General features: G+C 54.5%; 2 protein-coding genes across 2 annotated transcripts; both read right to left on the bottom strand.

The window, feature by feature from the left end:
• Positions 1–1,634: 1,634 nt before the first annotated feature.
• Positions 1,635–8,490, bottom strand: LOC139604271 (serine/threonine-protein kinase PAK 3-like). Its single transcript, XM_071455365.1, has 13 exons — positions 8,412–8,490; positions 7,431–7,468; positions 6,865–6,991; positions 6,795–6,806; positions 5,766–5,900; positions 5,022–5,085; positions 4,342–4,390; positions 3,919–4,031; positions 3,542–3,659; positions 2,686–2,785; positions 2,208–2,404; positions 1,974–2,111; positions 1,635–1,736 (listed from the first exon to the last, which is right to left on the bottom strand). The coding sequence occupies exons 1-13, from the start codon at positions 8,488–8,490 to the stop codon at positions 1,635–1,637; spliced, it is 1,272 nt and encodes a 423-aa protein (XP_071311466.1).
• Positions 8,491–11,810: 3,320 nt separating this feature from the next.
• LOC139604270 (serine/threonine-protein kinase PAK 3-like) lies at positions 11,811–18,665 on the bottom strand. Its single transcript, XM_071455364.1, has 13 exons — positions 18,587–18,665; positions 17,606–17,643; positions 17,040–17,166; positions 16,970–16,981; positions 15,941–16,075; positions 15,197–15,260; positions 14,517–14,565; positions 14,094–14,206; positions 13,717–13,834; positions 12,862–12,961; positions 12,384–12,580; positions 12,150–12,287; positions 11,811–11,912 (listed from the first exon to the last, which is right to left on the bottom strand). The coding sequence occupies exons 1-13, from the start codon at positions 18,663–18,665 to the stop codon at positions 11,811–11,813; spliced, it is 1,272 nt and encodes a 423-aa protein (XP_071311465.1).
• Positions 18,666–18,919: the final 254 nt, after the last annotated feature.

The following is an 18,919-nucleotide window of genomic DNA, read 5'->3' as shown; positions in this document are numbered from 1 at the left end:
CTGAAATGGAGAATGTAAACCCTCCCCACCCCTCCGAATTGCTATAAATTTTACATTAAGGGGCTCTCAGGCAAAAATATGGGAGCAGGAAATAACAGTTCTATATTGGGAAAAAAAAAAAAAAAAGATAAAATAAACAATGCAGTACACTAGAACAAGACTGACAGAGTCAGAACCCGACCTGAAACCCTGTGGGCCAGGGTGCTGGTGGCAGTCCAATTGGAAATGTGGCTGCTGTCCTCCTAAAGTATCAGGTGTGGTGCTGTTGGAGCGAGGGGGATCTGTAGAGATGGATGTATTCTTCCTCTGAAGATCCAGTGGAAGAAGAGGGAGCTGCTGTTTCTCCAGGGAAACCCGTGGAGAAAGCCGTATGGCGTCTCAAAAACTTCTGGATTATATCTGGGTAGCAATGCTTGGCTCCTCCCTCTGGGCAGAGCATCTCACAATGGGATGTTTTAGTCCTTATCAGCCATGCAGTGACATTCAATGGTCTGTTATCAGCAGATGTCCCACACCAAGGAAAGTAAGAATGTGGTCACTCAAAAGAGAGAGATAAGGCAAACTGCCCACTTGACAAGGGTAATCTCCATAAAGATGGCAATGGAAAACAATTTGCATCGCAATCTTCAGGAAGGGGAAAAAGAAGGGAGGAAGGGCCAGATGCCCCTATGAGAATGCCATTCCATCCCATAGGTGACATAGTGAGAGGAGGCTGGGAACAAAATGGTCATTCCCGCTGATCACCCTGACATCTTCACGACAAGAGGCCCAGAAAGGAGTGCACATCTGCCTCCTGGTGTTGTCCTGAATGGGAGCTCATTACCTGGCGTTCATTACCCGCAAGTCTGGCAGCTTCCCGCGGGCATTCCACGCTTCAGGCAAGCAAAGCTGCTTACCTCACTATGTTCTTTGGGCCTCTGAAGGGGACCGTCCACTTAGCTACAGCCTGGCAAGGAAGGCAGTCTTACAACACTCTGGATATTTTAGACTTTTATTCTCACTCGGGCTGAAACAAAGGATCCCCTCGCTACTTCTCCATCTTCTTCCTTCTGTCCTGCAGGTGGCCTGTTCAGGCTGACAGCTTGGAGCGCCTGCAGGCTCCAGTTCGGCTGCAGCCCAGCTTTTCCTCTCACAGCTTAATTCTTCTTATGACAATTCTTTCATTTCTACTTCAAAGATACCTCAGAGCTTCCTTAAATTAACAACACTCTATTCTAAGCTAAACAATCCTCTATTATCTAAGCTATCTACGTTCCATAGCCCTTCAATGTTGATCCCTATATCTCCTAATTCTTTTAAACTTTCATCTCTTTGAGAAAGAAAAAACAACAGAGCTTTAAATTGAACCTAGCACACACCTAACCAAACCTAACCTACCCTACCCTAACCTTACCTTACCTTACCTTACCTTACCTTACCTTACCTTACCTTACCTTACCTTACCTTACCTTTCCTTACCTTACCTTACCTTACCAACCTAACCTAACACCTAAACTGAGCAAATACGAAAAAAAAAATCACATTTCCTATCTATGGCACAGCTCCTCTTAATACTCAGGGGATGGCTGGAGCTCTGCCCAAAGATGACACATCCCCTTTTCCCTCCTCTCGGCTGGCGGGGCATAAGGGCCTCCTCAGGCGCAGGTGTCTCCTCTCCAGTCTTCCTGCACTTGCTTGGCTGTGATGATCAGAGCAGCCAGGCTGGAGGCAGGATCGCCTGAGGTCACAAAGGGATGCTGCCCAGAGGAAAAAGAACAAAGAAAGGAACTCTTACTTTCCAGGGTCCCATCCTCATGGGCTCAAGCAGGATTCCCTGGCTACCAGGAAGACACACAAAGAGCACCGAGGGCAGCATGTCCCCCTGCGCCTTCCTGTGCTGGGAGCTGCCTGCGCCACGTGGCCCACACTCCTCCTCATGCCTTCATGCAGGTGTCCTCAGCTGACAGGGCTTTTTGCCCCTTTGCTTTTCTTACCTGCAGGAGTTCCTGGGCAGACCAGCGCCTGTCCTCGTCTGCCTGCAGGCAGCAGCGGAGGAAGTCGCGCAGGAGAGCCGAGTGGTGCCTGGGGTTCTGCAGTTTTGGGGGCCCGTTCCTTTCTATCAGTTCAAAAACCTACAGCACATGGATGCAAGAGGACACTGCACCTGCTCCTTTGCTAGCCACATCAGCGCTCTCCACACAGAGCCCTCTTGCTAAGCTGCACCTTACCCTGAGACGGGCTTCCCGCTCGTAAGGAGCTTCCCCTTCCACCATTTCCAGCCCCATGATGCCCAGGGACCAGATGTCCACTTTGGGGCCGTAGGCTTCTCCTCTCACCACCTCCGGTGCCATCCAGCTGGGAGTGCCGACGCTGGAGCTGCGCTTGCTGCGCTCAGGGCTGAGCTGAGCACAGAGGCCAAAGTCACCTGAGGCCAAAAACAAAGCCTGTCAAAGCCAGCTCCCACTGGCAAAGCGGCCAAAACCATTGCCCACTCCAAGCCTGACCAGGCCATGCTGAATCGAGCTGAAAAAGCAGCTGAGCTCTCCTTCCACGTGCCTGGAGCCAGGCAAAGAAGGCATCGGCCACTTCCACAACACCCTCACCATTCACGCACTGGCCAAGCGGCGCTTCTGCCCAAGTGGCAGTCACCCAAATGCAAGCGCACGGCAGGTGCTGCAAATGCTGCAGCCCAGCAGGGATACCCACCCAACTTGACAGATCCATCCATGCCCACAAGGACGTTGTTGCTTTTGATGTCTCTGTGGATGACTTGGCGGGAATGAAGGAAATGCAGTCCTTGCAGGCACTGAGAGAGAAAAAGGAGGGAGGGAAAGTTAACGTACAGGATGGGATTTCATCCCACCAGAAAGGAAAGAGCTCGACGGGACTGACGGCTTTCTCAGGGAATTGTGAGTGAGGGCACAGCATCATGGTGCTGTCACGAAGAAGAGCTTGCTGCTTCAACACTCTTGGAAGTTTTTTCTCGATTTCCAAGCGAAGGCATCCGGGCTCCCAAAAGTTCCGCCGGCCTTGGGTAGGAAGCGCGTCACCTTTGGCTGGGAGGCGGCACAGCAAAGATTTTTGGGGAAGCCTAGTGGCAGCAGAGGAGGAAGCAGCACCTTAGAGCTGTTCCAGAAACCGTCGCCATGCGGGCTGCAATGCTATCCTTTGCAGCTGAGGACGGCTCTTTGGCCTTAGCTTGAAATTCTGCCACCTGCATGCTGCCTTCCCGTGGCAAGGAATGTAGGACAGACAGACAGGCTCCAGGCTAACATTCCCAGGCAAAGCTGAGAAGAGGAAGCAAGTGAAACCAAGCGAGTGAGCCAGCACCAGTGCCAGAGGACACACAGGATGGAAGAGTGCAAGAACAGAGCCTGAGGAGTGCGGGGACAGCGGCAGGCAGTTCACTTCCCATGCTCGCTCTTCTCCTGTGTGTGGTGACAGCAGCAGCAGCAGCAGCAGCAATAGAAAGGTGAGAGCAAGAAATCCCAGCTGTCCTTAACCTCCAGCTGGCAAGCAGCATCCTGGACAGGCTTGGGGAAGCACAAGCGGGATCCCTCACCTCCCGACAGACAGAGCCTATCTGTCCTTCCTCCGGGTACACTGCGCTGAGCACATCAAACAAGGTGCCGCCGTCCATGAACTCCATGGCCAGCCAGAGCTCCGCATCCACCAGGTAGCTGAAAGAAGAAAACCACGGCATGGAGAGACAGCAATGGGCACAGCCTCAGTCAGCCGAGGGCCCGAGCCAGGTTTTAGCAACTGCTCTCCAAGCTACGTGTGCCACACGAGATTCATGATCACCAGCTCCACCTCCTGCCACGCTCTGGAGACCAGCAGAGAAATCACCAGCAGCTCCCTTCTCTGCCAGTGACCAAAGGGCATCGTCTCTTCGGGCTTGCACTAGCTAAAGCTACATTGACAGGAGAATACGCCAACCTGTCTAAGTAGGTAACGATATTGGGACTCCTGTTGTCCCTCATGGCCAGGATTTCATTGGCAGCCAGCTCCTCGGACATCTCCTCCTCAAGCGACATGATCTTGATTGCCACCTGAAATGACATTGGCCACCGTTTACCTTGAGAAGACGCCCCCTGCTCGAGATGACAAGCAGCACGGAGCGAGTGCTGCTGCAATGAGGCAGCGGGCTGGGCCAAAGGGCCTTGTCACTAGACAGCAGAGCTTAGCAGAAGCACCAAAGGCCATCCCAAATGTATTCTGCCCCCTGAGCCTAGAGTGTACTTCAGAGGAACAGCCTCTGCTGCAGACATGGAGCTGCCACCCAAACCTCCAGGAAGGGCTCACAGCAGCGGGGAAAGCGCTCCAGAGCTGCAAAATGGCATGGGGCTGTTGGCACTTTACCTGTTGTCCGCTGCTGGTGTCAAGGGCTTTATAAACAGCTCCAAAGCCCCTGGAAAGACAAAAGCAGCAGAAAGAGCCCTTTATCCCTTGGCACTGAAATCAAGCCGAGGCAGCAGATCTCCCCAGGCTGCCTGCACGCCTTCCTTAGAAAACGCCTGGCTGCGGCGTCTCTTCGGCCAACAGCACGTCGGCCCGTGAGCCCTCTGCCCTGCGGGGCAGCCTGTCCAAGGGAACACTAAGATGCAGCATGAAGACCAAGGGCCGCTGGAAATCTCCAAGGCGCACGCCCAGCCAGGTCATTTCCAAACCTAAGGGGAACAGTCCTCCTTGTGCGGGTGTGCATGCATGTGTGTGTCAAAAGAGTGAGAACAATGAGAGTCAGAAGACTGTCCTTGAGAATCTGACATTTCTTGAATGGCAAGGTGCTCTTTCAGGCCAGAAAGCTGCAGGGGCAGAGGGCTTCCCAGCTCCTGCTCCTCCTTCCTGCAAGCAAGACAATGCCAGCATCAACTTGTCTTTGATGGGGCCTTCGGATTGCTCTGCCCCAGCAGTCCAGGCAGGCGACAGGAGGTAAAGCCAGAGCCTGACCATGATTGGAGCTTGCCTGACTTCACGCTTGATATTGCACCAGCCAAAGACCTGGCCCACGCTTTTGTAAAAGGAGCCAACGCCACGCTTACCCTCGTCCCAGTTCTTCAAATGCCGTGTATTTGCTCATTGGCTGGCCCGGACTCACAATGCTCCCTGAAAGACAAAAGCAGCGCAGGGCGCTCACTCGCACACAGAGACGCCGCTCCCCACACCCTCCCAAAGGCAGCCCCGCTGCCGGCAGCTCTGGGCCCTTTGCGGTCCCCTGGCTTCCAGCTGCTGAGACCAGCAAGTGGGAGGGCCATCTTCTCCACTTTTCATCAGGTGGCCTTTCCCAGAAGGCCTTGATTTCTTTCAAGCGCAGCATCCCATGCCATAAGCCAAAATGATGAGACCTTAAGAAGAGGGCCCTAAGAGGTCACCAAGGGCCTTTGCAGCCTCTGCAGTCACAGCCACCATCACTGGCAGGTCCACTGCCAGGGCCACAAAGTGTCTGAGCCAGAGGAGGTGTAAGAACGGGAGCCCGAAAACAGCTGGGGCCAGAGAGCTCCCTGGGGCCTAGTCACTTGCTAGGTGCCAGCCTTCTGCTCAAGCAGAAACAATCTCTGCTTTTGTCTTTGGCACACAAGGCAGCCCAGGCAGAGCCAAGCCAGGCCCAGCCGCCCTCACAGGCAGCAGGAAGTCCCTGAGCGCTGCCGCGCTGCCTCAAAGCACAACAACAGCTTCTGCTGAGAGGCCTAAGCGCCTCTGAGAGCGAGGGGCAACTTCTGGCACAGCCTACACCCAGACACGCACACAACACACTGCTCTGGCAGACAAGAATGCACCCGACTTACTCAGTGTCTTCCGGCCCTGCTCCTGCCTCATCTCGGGCTGCTGGGCTGCGCTGCTGCAGGAAGTGCCAGCAGCGGGGGGCGAGCTGGCTGCTGCAGGCCACGCTGGTCCAGCGGCACCAGGTTGAATTGCAGAGCCTGTGTTGAGCTGGGACCAGAAAGGATTGCCCGTCAGAAGGGTGCCTGGCACACATGCCCCGCCGAGTGCACGGCCAAAGCAAGGCCTTGGGAAGGTGCTGTCAGCCACCGCCAGGCCTCTCCTGCTGGGGCCTTTCCCATGTCCCCTTCTCAAAGGCAACTTTGGCAAAAGCCCAAAGGCTACTTGGATCCAGCCCCTCAGGGCCACCTCCATGCTCCATGTTTTCAGCTTTTCTGCAAGACACTGGCAACAAGGGATCCATGGGGCTGCCAAGATCCAGAAAGACATCAGAGCAGTTCCCCAGAACCTTGTTGCTTTCCTCCTCCTGTCTTTCCCTGGGCAATGAAATCAGCCCGCAACTGGCATGCAGTGCTCTGCTCAGAAGCCCGCAGCATGGCCCTTCTCTGATCCTTCTCACGCATTGCCCCTGTCCATGGCAGCCTTTAGGGAGCGGCCCTTCGGAGACGCCTTCCTGCCCTGCCCAGACCCACGCGCCCTTCACAATGTAGGGCTGCCAAGGATTCTCCTCTCCAAAGGCTGCTCTGACCGGCATGAAGTGAAGCACAGCCTGAAGCTAATTAGTCCATGGAGAGGGCAGGTCCCTTCCAGGGGCCAGTGTCTGCCAGGTCCCCTGCAAGGCCGGCAACTGCGTCTTTGGGCCACTCCGTCCGCTGACCACAGGCAGCCTGCACTGACAATGGGCACACGGGGCTGACTGCTACACTGAGAATCATTGAATGCTGCCTCCGGTCTGATGCCAAGAGACATTCTCGGGCCCTCTCAGCATTCCAGCTCATATGCCAAACTTCAGACCCCATTGGCCAGGGCTCCCTGGCTTGCCTGAAGCAGCACTAGGTCCCGGCAGGCACACAGCCGCCAGCATCTTCAGCCACGAGCAACAAGGGCTGCTCCAAAACTGGAAGCCTGGCCCTGCACCAAAGGCAGTGCCAAGCTCACTGCCACTTACCGGCTCTGCAAGCTCAGGCTGTGCAGGGAGAGCAGCTGGAGGCTTGATGCTCCTTTGCTCCTCTTCAGCCTCTTCCTCAATGCCAGAGGCAGCCAGAGGAGCTGCTGACCCTGCTGTTGAGGCCTGCAGACAGACAGAAGTGAGAGAGATGGGCAAAAGGCAATCCCTCAGGAGCTGCTTTCGGTTGAGCTGGGAAAGGACCCAGAAGAAGGGGAAATGGTAGACTTTGATACAAGTGGGACTCTGAGTCATGAAAAGCCCAGGAAGTTGGCTGAAGGAGGTGCTACTCCCATCTTGCTGTGCATTTCAGCTTCCCTGCTGCCTAGAAGCAGCAAGATGCCTTGCAGCTGTCCCATTTGCCTTTCATCTCTTGAAAGGCTCTTCCCTGCAAAATCAGCAAACAGCCAGTGCTCCCTTTGCTACTGCTGATGCCACGGGGCACTTGGCCTTTCTTTCAGCCTCCCACGCTGGCACTCCACACTGGACTGCAAGAGGCCAAGCTGGCAGAATTGCCGCCCCATTGTCACACGCCAGCAACGTCCCAGCTTCCTTTGCCACTCACCAAAGGCCAGGCTTGCCTCCATCCGCGTGTCAGGTGACCTGCAGCGAGCAAGGGAAAAGGAACCAGAGGCCCTTAGAAAAGTGCCTGTGCTGGCCACTCCCACAGCACAAGGCAGTCCCAACACAGAGCATTTCCCTTTCCCAACAGACCTCCAGGAGCAACAGCTCTTTCCCACAGCAGGCAAGAGAACAACAAGGACGCTAGAGTAGGCTCTGTCTACATTTGGGCCTCTTTTGCCAAGAGAGAAATAGAAACATGCTGCTGGAAATGCCCCTTGCTCTTCAACACTCTGAGCTTCCCTCGTGCCCAACAGCTCAAGCAGCATTTTCCTCTTCTCTTTCCTGCATTTTAGATGTAGATTCTTTTAAATGGCATGCCCTAAATCCCATGCCTTGGCTGAAGATGGTAGCCCAGCAAAGCTTCCCCAAAGGGCCCCTTCCCTGTGGCAGCTCCCTGCTGAAGCAGCCCAGGAACAGCTGCTGGGCTCAGCAGCAAACCCTCCCTGCACTGGACTTTGTGCTGCAGAGCCAAGGCAATCACAGTCTTGGCACACCATCAAGGGGTCAAGTCACACAGCCAAGGCCTCTAAGGGGCAGGATTGGGAGCAAAAGGTGCTTTCCTTCGCTCCTGGAGAGAGCCACTGAGTTGCTAGCAGTACTTCTGAGCATCTCCCCTCCGAGTCTGCAATCAGCAGCTTGTCTTGCTTGAAGCAGCAAGCGCAGGAAATGACAGACTCCAGTGCCGCGCACTCTCTCGGGGAGGGAAGGCAACCGCTGCAGGTTGCAGGGCAAATACTCTGCACCCGCCCCCCAGTACACAGATGCCCCCTTTTTAGCTGATGCTGCTGGCAGGACATTGACCAAAGCGGTGGCATCTTCATGGCCATTTTGTTCCCAAATAAACTCGGTCACTGCTGCGGCATGAAGAGCAGAGTCAAGCAAAAGCCGGGTGATGCCAGCCCCAGGAGAAACCTTTACTTACGAGTCAGCTGGGTCAGGTAGTAGCCAGAATAGACAACAGAAAAGACCGTGCAAACCGCGGCACAGACCTGCCCGATCATTTTGGCAGCGCTGTGCGGGTTTGCACACTGGATGCCAGCCAAGGCAAAGCCCAGACTCCTCTCGGGGTGCAGGCCGTCTGCTGAGAACTCCTTGAGCACAAGGATCCTCCTGCAGGGAGCCAGCAGAAGAGCCGCTCTGGACAAGCAGGCCTTGCGTGCACCGGGGCAACGCTGTGCTGACAGCACTGTGACGTGGCACCGCTCCCTTGACCTCACAATAGCAGCTATTCTATGGCTTCCTTGTGCCCAGCAAGGCAACCTTCTGTACAGCTGATGCGAAAGAAAAGCCTGGGAAGTTCTCCTCACTCATCAAGCAGCAGAAAATGTCCTCCCAGTCCATAAGGCAGTGCTCAAGGCATCCCAGGGGAACTCAGAAAATGGGCCAACCCAAGCGGCATCCAAGGAATCCAAGCAAACGCGCCTTTTGGTCCCAAAAGCTTTGACTGAAAGCAAAAGTCTGCTTCTTCTAGGTGGCATGCTAGCTGGTTCTGAAAAGTCTCACTTCTTCAATGACATTTAGGGGGGAAAAGAAGCAAAGATAATAAATTTCCAGGAGTATTTTAGGCTGCAGTCACTTCTCAAGCACGTGGGTGCGTGCTGGCCTATGGAGGGGCTTGACAGCTGGCCTGCAAGCAAAGCTGAGTTCATAGAAGACACCCCAATTGATGGGTTTTCAGTGTATCCATAGCAAGGAAGAAGACAAGGCCGTCAGCATGGAAACCGATTAGAAAAGAGAGATGAAATTTTCGTAAGCTAGACTAGTGCCTAAGTAGATGTGTATACTTGCCTTATAAATGTCTGTAAAACTTTTGCCAATTCTATTGACGTTAATTGCTTTGCACCAATGGATATAAGAAGTTATGGTGGTGTAGTCAGTGACTTAAGATCACGCTTGGTTAAGAGTGTATAAGCTGGAGAACAGGCAGAATAAAGAAAACTTTTTTCTTCTTGGACCCTGATCACGTGTGTATGCCACGTCCGGCCTAATGGTGACAGTTGCCCATCTCTGGGTCAAGAGACAAGTATTGTCTGACAGGTAGCTTGTCAACAAACTGAGAAAGAATTGAGTACCTGGGCATGCAGATTTCTGAAGGGAGGAAAGAAAAGTGTTGACAAGAATAAGCCTGAGTTTTAAACGCCTGAAAGAGTCAAAAATAACACGTTGTGGGATATTGTACCAGATGTTCCACAGAGTTAAAACCAACCACAACTCATTAGTATCTGGACTTCCTTGCCCACTATGCTTAGAAATGTTGCTTGAAGGCACTTTGTATCTAAAAATCCAGTTCCTGTAGATGACTGTAGATGTAGATCAAAATCCTACCAAAAACTCCGTGTCAAAACCAGCAAGAGTGAGACTTTTGTCCTTGGCAGTAGCTTCCAGGTGCTCCTGGAAATCGCCAGGCCTAGACACAAAGATGTGTATTCGGCGGAGGGAGAGAAGCCTTATGCTTAGCTCTAACTGCGACCTTTGCTAGCAGATCTTACTAGCAGGTAATAAATTCCATTTGTTCTGCTCTTAGCCAGAGCCAAGATGGGAATCAAAGTCTAGATCACAGGAGAAGATCACAGGAGCTTCAGCTTTTCCAGAGGAGGAAAAATACAAAGGCTAGTAAATTTGCGCTGGGTTGACAGGGGTTTTTTACAGATCCATAGACAAGTGATGAAGCTTAAAAGATGACAGCAGAGGAAAATCAACAGATATGCTGAAACTGAGTGAAGAGGAAGGAGACTTCAAATTAACTGAAAAGCTGCAGCGAAAGCTTCTCTACTTTTTGCAGTTGCTTCAAGTTCAAAATGACAAACTCTAGCAGCACTTCCAACTTATTGTTCTTAATTCTAGAATAAAGACAATCAAAACTGTGTACTCCTGCTTAGAGTATGAAGTAAAGCACAGGAAGGCATTAGAGTAAGAAAACTTGTGTTTAGAAGGCTGAGGCAGCCTTAGGGCTAGGAGGAATGGGGAGGCGTGGAAATCAGGCCTGTGGGCACCAGGCAGAGAGCATCCAGTCCCTGAGCGGTCCCTCACAGTGGGTATCCCTGCAGATGGAGTCCAAATGGAGCCACAGCTCGGTGGGAAAAGTGCCGGGCTGGTGAGCCGTGCTTAGCAGGGGCTCCTGCATCAAATTGCTCCCTGACAGGTGCGGTATGCTGTGTGTGTGTGTGCCCAACAGCTGGCAAGAGCAGGCTGGCCCAGATGTGGGAAAAGGCCAAGGAGGCAGCAGAGTGGCAATGGGGCTGTGCAGGAGGCCCTGGTGGTTGCACACAGCCGTGGGGGATCAGGCTGGCCCAGATGGTCCCTGGGGCTCTGGGCTGAAAAGGGGGGAAAAGAGAAGCCGGGAGGAAGGGCCAGCTGCCGCTATAAGAATGCCATTCCATCCCATAGGGGACATAGTGAGAGGAGGCTGGGAACAAAATGGTCATTCCCGCTGATCACCCTGACATCTTCACGACAAGAGGCCCAGAAAGGAGTGCACATCTGCCTCCTGGTGTTGTCCTGAATGGGAGCTCATTACCTGGTCTTCATTACCCGCAAGTCTGGCAGCTTCCCGCGGGCATTCCACGCTTCAGGCAAGCAAAGCTGCTTACCTCACTATGTTCTTTGGGCCTCTGAAGGGGACCGTCCACTTAGCTACAGCCTGGCAAGGAAGGCAGTCTTACAACACTCTGGATATTTTAGACTTTTATTCTCACTCGGGCTGAAACAAAGGATCCCCTCGCTACTTCTCCATCTTCTTCCTTCTGTCCTGCAGGTGGCCTGTTCAGGCTGACAGCTTGGAGCGCCTGCAGGCTCCAGTTCGGCTGCAGCCCAGCTTTTCCTCTCACAGCTTAATTCTTCTTATGACAATTCTTTCATTTCTACTTCAAAGATACCTCAGAGCTTGCCTAAATTAACAACACTCTATTCTAAGCTAAACAATCCTCTATTATCTAAGCTATCTATGTTCCATAGCCCTTCAATGTTGATCCCTATATCTCCTAATTCTTTTAAACTTTCATCTCTTTGAGAAAGAAAAAACAACAGAGCTTTAAATTGAACCTAGCACACACCTAACCAAACCTAATCTAACCAAACCTAACCAAACCAAACCTAACCTAACCTAACCTTACCTTACCTTACCTTACCTTACCTTACCTTACCTTACCTTACCTAACCTAACCTAACCAAACACCTAAACTGAGCAAATACGAAAAAAAAAAAATCATATTTCCTATCTATGGCACAGCTCCTCTTAATACCCGGAGGATGGCTGGAGCTCTGCCCAAAGATGACACATCCCCTTTTCCCTCCTCTCGGCTGGCGGGGCATAAGGGCCTCCTCAGGCGCAGGTGTCTCCTCTCCAGTCTTCCTGCACTTGCTTGGCTGAGGTGATCAGAGCAGCCAGGCTGGAGGCAGGATCGCCGGAGGTAACAAAGGGATGCTGCCCAGAGGAAAAAGAACAAAGAAAGGAACTCTTACTTTCCAGGGTCCCATCCTCACGGGCTCAAGCAGGATTCCCTGGCTACCAGGAAGACACACAAAGAGCACCGAGGGCAGCATGTCCCCCTGCGCCTTCCTGTGCTGGGAGCTGCCTGCGCCACGTGGCCCACACTCCTCCTCATGCCTTCATGCAGGTGTCCTCAGCTGACAGGGCTTTTTGCCCCTTTGCTTTTCTTACCTGCAGGAGTTCCTGGGCAGACCAGCGCCTGTCCTCGTCTGCCTGCAGGCAGCAGCGGAGGAAGTCGCGCAGGAGAGCCGAGTGGTGCCTGGGGTTCTGCAGTTTTGGGGGCCCGTTCCTTTCTATCAGTTCAAAAACCTAAAGCACATGGATGCAAGAGGACACTGCACCTGCTCCTTTGCTAGCCACATCAGTGCTCTCCACACAGAGCCCTCTTGCTAAGCTGCACCTTACCCTGAGACGGGCTTCCCGCTCGTAAGGAGCTTCCCCTTCCACCATTTCCAGCCCCATGATGCCCAGGGACCAGATGTCCACTTTGGGGCCGTAGGCTTCTCCTCTCACCACCTCCGGTGCCATCCAGCTGGGAGTGCCGACGCTGGAGCTGCGCTTGCTGCGCTCAGGGCTGAGCTGAGCACAGAGGCCAAAGTCACCTGAGGCCAAAAACAAAGCCTGTCAAAGCCAGCTCCCACTGGCAAAGCGGCCAAAACCATTGCCCACTCCAAGCCTGACCAGGCCATGCTGAATCGAGCTGAAAAAGCAGCTGAGCTCTCCTTCCACGTGCCTGGAGCCAGGCAAAGAAGGCATCGGCCACTTCCACAACACCCTCACCATTCACGCACTGGCCAAGCGGCGCTTCTGCCCAAGTGGCAGTCACCCAAATGCAAGCGCACGGCAGGTGCTGCAAATGCTGCAGCCCAGCAGGGATACCCACCCAACTTGACAGATCCATCCATGCCCACAAGGACGTTGTTGCTTTTGATGTCTCTGTGGATGACTTGGCGGGAATGAAGGAAATGCAGTCCTTGCAGGCACTGAGAGAGAAAAAGGAGGGAGGGAAAGTTAACGTACAGGATCGGATTTCATCCCACCGGAAAGGAAAGAGCTCAACGGGATAGACGGCTTTCTCAGGGAATTGTGAGCGAGGGCACAGCATCATGGTGCTGTCACGAAGAAGAGCTTGCTGCTTCAACACTCTTGGAAGTTTTTTTCTCGATTCCAAGCGAAGGCATCCGGGCTCCCAAAAGTTCCGCCGGCCTTGGGTAGGAAGCGCGTCACCTTTGGCTGGGAGGCGGCACGGCAAAGATTTTTGGGGAAGCCTAGTGGCAGCAGAGGAGGAAGCAGCACCTTAGAGCTGTTCCAGAATCCATCGCCATGCGGGCTGCAATGCTATCCTTTGCAGCTGAGGACGGCTCTTTGGCCTTAGCTTGAAATTCTGCCGCCTGCATGCTGCCTTCCCGTGGCAAGGAATGTAGGACAGACAGACAGGCTCCAGGCTAACATTCCCAGGCAAAGCTAAGAAGAGGAAGTAGTGAACCCAAGCGAGTGAGCCAGCACCAGCGCCAGAGGACAGACAGGATGGAAGAGTGCAAGAACAGAGCCTGAGGAGTGCGGGGACAGCGGCAGGCAGTTCACTTCCCATGCTCGCTCTTCTCCTGTGTGTGGTGACAGCAGCAGCAGCAGCAGCAGCAAAAGAAAGGTGAGAGCAAGAAATCCCAGCTGTCCTTAACCTCCAGCTGGCAAGCAGCATCCTGGGCAGGCTTGGGGAAGCACAAGCGGGATCCCTCACCTCCCGACAGACAGAGCCTATCTGTCCTTCCTCCGGGTACACTGCGCTGAGCACATCAAACAAGGTGCCGCCGTCCATGAACTCCATGGCCAGCCAGAGCTCCGCATCCACCAGGTAGCTGAAAGAAGAAAACCACGGCATGGAGAGACAGCAATGGGCACAGCCTCAATCAGCTGAGGGCCCGAGCCAGGTTTTTGCAACTGCTCTCCAAGCTACGTGTGCCACACGAGATTCATGATCACCAGCTCCACCTCCTGCCACGCTCTGGAGACCAGCAGAGAAATCACCAGCAGCTCCCTTCTCTGCCAGTGACCAAAGGGCATCGTCTCTTCGGGCTTGCACTAGCTAAAGCTGCATTGACAGGAGAATACGCCAACCTGTCTAAGTAGGTAACGATATTGGGACTCCTGTTGTCCCTCATGGCCAGGATTTCATTGGCAGCCAGCTCCTCGGACATCTCCTCCTCAAGTGACATGATCTTGATTGCCACCTGAAATGACATTGGCCACCGTTTACCTTGAGAAGACGCCCCCTGCTCGAGATGACAAGCAGCACGGAGCGAGTGCTGCTGCAATGAGGCAGCGGGCTGGGCCAAAGGGCCTTGTCACTAGACAGCAGAGCTTAGCAGAAGCACCAAAGGCCATCCCAAATGCATTCTGCCCCCTGAGCCTAGAGTGTACTTCAGAGGAACAGCCTCTGCTGCAGACATGGAGCTGCCACCCAAACCTCCAGGCAGGGCTCACAGCAGCGGGGAAAGCGCTCCAGAGCTGCAAAATGGCATGGGGCTGTTGGCACTTTACCTGTTGTCCGCTGCTGGTGTCAAGGGCTTTATAAACAGCTCCAAAGCCCCTGGAAAGACAAAAGCAGCAGAAAGAGCCCTTTATCCCTTGGCACTGAAATCAAGCCTAGGCAGCAGATCTCCCCAGGCTGCCTGCACGCCTTCCTTAGAAAATGCCTGGCTGCGGCGTCTCTTCGGCCAACAGCACGTCGGGCCGTGAGCCCTCTGCCCTGCGGGGCAGCCTGTCCAAGGGAACACTAAGATGCAGCATGAAGACCAAGGGCCGCTGGAAATCTCCAAGGCGCACGCCCAGCCAGGTCATTTCCAAACCTAAGGGGAACAGTCCTCCTTGTGCGGGTGTGCATGCATGTGTGTGTCAAAAGTGTGAGAACAATTAGAGTCAGAAGACTGTCCTTGAGAATCTGACATTTCTTGAATGGCAAGGTGCTCTTTCAGGCCAGAAAGCTGCAGGGGCAGAGGGCTTCCCAGCTCCTGCTCCTCCTTCCTGCAAGCAAGACAATGCCAGCATCAACTTGTCTTTGATGAGGCCTTCGGATTGCTCTGCCCCAGCAGTCCAGGCAGGCGACAGGAGGTAAAGCCAGAGCCTGACCATGATTGGAGCTTGCCTGACTTCACGCTTGATATTGCACCAGCCAAAGACCTGGCCCACGCTTTTGTAAAAGGAGCCAACGCCACGCTTACCCTCGTCCCAGTTCTTCAAATGCCGTGTATTTGCTCATTGGCTGGCCCGGACTCACAATGCTCCCTGAAAGACAAAAGCAGCGCAGGGCGCTCACTCGCACACAGAGACGCCGCTCCCCACACCCTCCCAAAGGCAGCCCCGCTGCCGGCAGCTCTGGGCCCTTTGCGGTCCCCTGGCTTCCAGCTGCTGAGACCAGCAAGTGGGAGGGCCATCTTCTCCACTTTTCATCAGGTGGCCTTTCCCAGAAGGCCTTGATTTCTTTCAAGCGCAGCATCCCATGCCATAAGCCAAAATGATGAGACCTTAAGAAGAGGGCCCTAAGAGGTCACCAAGGGCCTTTGCAGCCTCTGCAGTCACAGCCACCATCACTGGCAGGTCCACTGCCAGGGCCACAAAGTGTCTGAGCCAGAGGAGGTGTAAGAACGGGAGCCCGAAAACAGCTGGGGCCAGAGAGCTCCCTGGGGCCTAGTCACTTGCTAGGTGCCAGCCTTCTGCTCAAGCAGAAACAATCTCTGCTTTTGTCTTTGGCACACAAGGCAGCCCAGGCAGAGCCAAGCCAGGCCCAGCCGCCCTCACAGGCAGCAGGAAGTCCCTGAGCGCTGCCGCGCTGCCTCAAAGCACAACAACAGCTTTTGCCGAGAGGCCTAAGCGCCTCTGAGAGCGAGGGGCAACTTCTGGCACAGCCTACACCCAGACACGCACACAACACACTGCTCTGGCAGACAAGAATGCACCCGACTTACTCAGTGTCTTCCGGCCCTGCTCCTGCCTCATCTCGGGCTGCTGGGCTGCGCTGCTGCAGGAAGTGCCAGCAGCGGGGGGCGAGCTGGCTGCTGCAGGCCACGCTGGTCCAGCGGCACCAGGTTGAATTGCAGAGCCTGTGTTGAGCTGGGACCAGAAAGGATTGCCCGTCAGAAGGGTGCCTGGCACACATGCCCCGCCGAGTGCACGGCCAAAGCAAGGCCTTGGGAAGGTGCTGTCAGCCACCGCCAGGCCTCTCCTGCTGGGGCCTTTCCCATGTCCCCTTCTCAAAGGCAACTTTGGCAAAAGCCCAAAGGCTACTTGGATCCAGCCCCTCAGGGCCACCTCCATGCTCCATGTTTTCAGCTTTTCTGCAAGACACTGGCAACAAGGGATCCATGGGGCTGCCAAGATCCAGAAAGACATCAGAGCAGTTCCCCAGAACCTTGTTGCTTTCCTCCTCCTGTCTTTCCCTGGGCAATGAAATCAGCCCGCAACTGGCATGCAGTGCTCTGCTCAGAAGCCCGCAGCATGGCCCTTCTCTGATCCTTCTCACGCATTGCCCCTGTCCATGGCAGCCTTTAGGGAGCGGCCCTTCGGAGACGCCTTCCTGCCCTGCCCAGACCCACGCGCCCTTCACAATGTAGGGCTGCCAAGGATTCTCCTCTCCAAAGGCTGCTCTGACCGGCATGAAGTGAAGCACAGCCTGAAGCTAATTAGTCCATGGAGAGGGCAGGTCCCTTCCAGGGGCCAGTGTCTGCCAGGTCCCCTGCAAGGCCGGCAACTGCGTCTTTGGGCCACTCCGTCCGCTGACCACAGGCAGCCTGCACTGACAATGGGCACACGGGGCTGACTGCTACACTGAGAATCATTGAATGCTGCCTCCGGTCTGATGCCAAGAGACATTCTCGGGCCCTCTCAGCATTCCAGCTCATATGCCAAACTTCAGACCCCATTGGCCAGGGCTCCCTGGCTTGCCTGAAGCAGCACTAGGTCCCGGCAGGCACACAGCCGCCAGCATCTTCAGCCACGAGCAACAAGGGCTGCTCCAAAACTGGAAGCCTGGCCCTGCACCAAAGGCAGTGCCAAGCTCACTGCCACTTACCGGCTCTGCAAGCTCAGGCTGTGCAGGGAGAGCAGCTGGAGGCTTGATGCTCCTTTGCTCCTCTTCAGCCTCTTCCTCAATGCCAGAGGCAGCCAGAGGAGCTGCTGACCCTGCTGTTGAGGCCTGCAGACAGACAGAAGTGAGAGAGATGGGCAAAAGGCAATCCCTCAGGAGCTGCTTTCGGTTGAGCTGGGAAAGGACCCAGAAGAAGGGGAAATGGTAGACTTTGATACAAGTGGGACTCTGAGTCATGAAAAGCCCAGGAAGTTGGCTGAAGGAGGTGCTACTCCCATCTTGCTGTGCATTTCAGCTTCCCTGCTGCCTAGAAGCAGCAAGATGCCTTGCAGCTGTCCCATTTGCCTTTCATCTCTTGAAAGGCTCTTCCCTGCAAAATCAGCAAACAGCCAGTGCTCCCTTTGCTACTGCTGATGCCACGGGGCACTTGGCCTTTCTTTCAGCCTCCCACGCTGGCACTCCACACTGGACTGCAAGAGGCCAAGCTGGCAGAATTGCCGCCCCATTGTCACACGCCAGCAACGTCCCAGCTTCCTTTGCCACTCACCAAAGGCCAGGCTTGCCTCCATCCGCGTGTCAGGTGACCTGCAGCGAGCAAGGGAAAAGGAACCAGAGGCCCTTAGAAAAGTGCCTGTGCTGGCCACTCCCACAGCACAAGGCAGTCCCAACACAGAGCATTTCCCTTTCCCAACAGGCCTCCAGGAGCAACAGCTCTTTCCCACAGCAGGCAAGAGAACAACAAGGACGCTAGAGTAGGCTCTGTCTACATTTGGGCCTCTTTTGCCAAGAGAGAAATAGAAACATGCTGCTGGAAATGCCCCTTGCTCTTCAACACTCTGAGCTTCCCTCGTGCCCAACAGCTCAAGCAGCATTTTCCTCTTCTCTTTCCTGCATTTTAGATGTAGATTCTTTTAAATGGCATGCCCTAAATCCCATGCCTTGGCTGAAGATGGTAGCCCAGCAAAGCTTCCCCAAAGGGCCCCTTCCCTGTGGCAGCTCCCTGCTGAAGCAGCCCAGGAACAGCTGCTGGGCTCAGCAGCAAACCCTCCCTGCACTGGACTTTGTGCTGCAGAGCCAAGGCAATCACAGTCTTGGCACACCATCAAGGGGTCAAGTCACACAGCCAAGGCCTCTAAGGGGCAGGATTGGGAGCAAAAGGTGCTTTCCTTCGCTCCTGGAGAGAGCCACTGAGTTGCTAGCAGTACTTCTGAGCATCTCCCCTCCGAGTCTGCAATCAGCAGCTTGTCTTGCTTGAAGCAGCAAGCGCAGGAAATGACAGACTCCAGTGCCGCGCACTCTCTCGGGGAGGGAAGGCAACCGCTGCAGGTTGCAGGGCAAATACTCTGCACCCGCCCCCCAGTACACAGATGCCCCCTTTTTAGCTGATGCTGCTGGCAGGACATTGACCAAAGCGGTGGCATCTTCATGGCCATTTTGTTCCCAAATAAACTCGGTCACTGCTGCGGCATGAAGAGCAGAGTCAAGCAAAAGCCGGGTGATGCCAGCCCCAGGAGAAACCTTTACTTACGAGTCAGCTGGGTCAGGTAGTAGCCAGAATAGACAACAGAAAAGACCGTGCAAACCGCGGCACAGACCTGCCCGATCATTTTGGCAGCGCTGTGCGGGTTTGCACACTGGATGCCAGCCAAGGCAAAGCCCAGACTCCTCTCGGGGTGCAGGCCGTCTGCTGAGAACTCCTTGAGCACAAGGATCCTCCTGCAGGGAGCCAGCAGAAGAGCCGCTCTGGACAAGCAGGCCTTGCGTGCACCGGGGCAACGCTGTGCTGACAGCACTGTGACGTGGCACCGCTCCCTTGACCTCACAATAGCAGCTGTTCTATGGCTTCCTTGTGCCCAGCAAG

The sequence above is a fragment of the Agelaius tricolor genome, unplaced genomic scaffold (genome assembly GCF_023055355.1).
Source record: "Agelaius tricolor isolate 1412-34295 unplaced genomic scaffold, bAgeTri1.0.p SCAF_48, whole genome shotgun sequence".
In the NCBI taxonomy this organism is placed as follows: domain Eukaryota; kingdom Metazoa; phylum Chordata; class Aves; order Passeriformes; family Icteridae; genus Agelaius; species Agelaius tricolor.
Note: the sequence above shows the minus strand (reverse complement) of the source record. Positions and strands in the feature narration are given on the sequence as shown.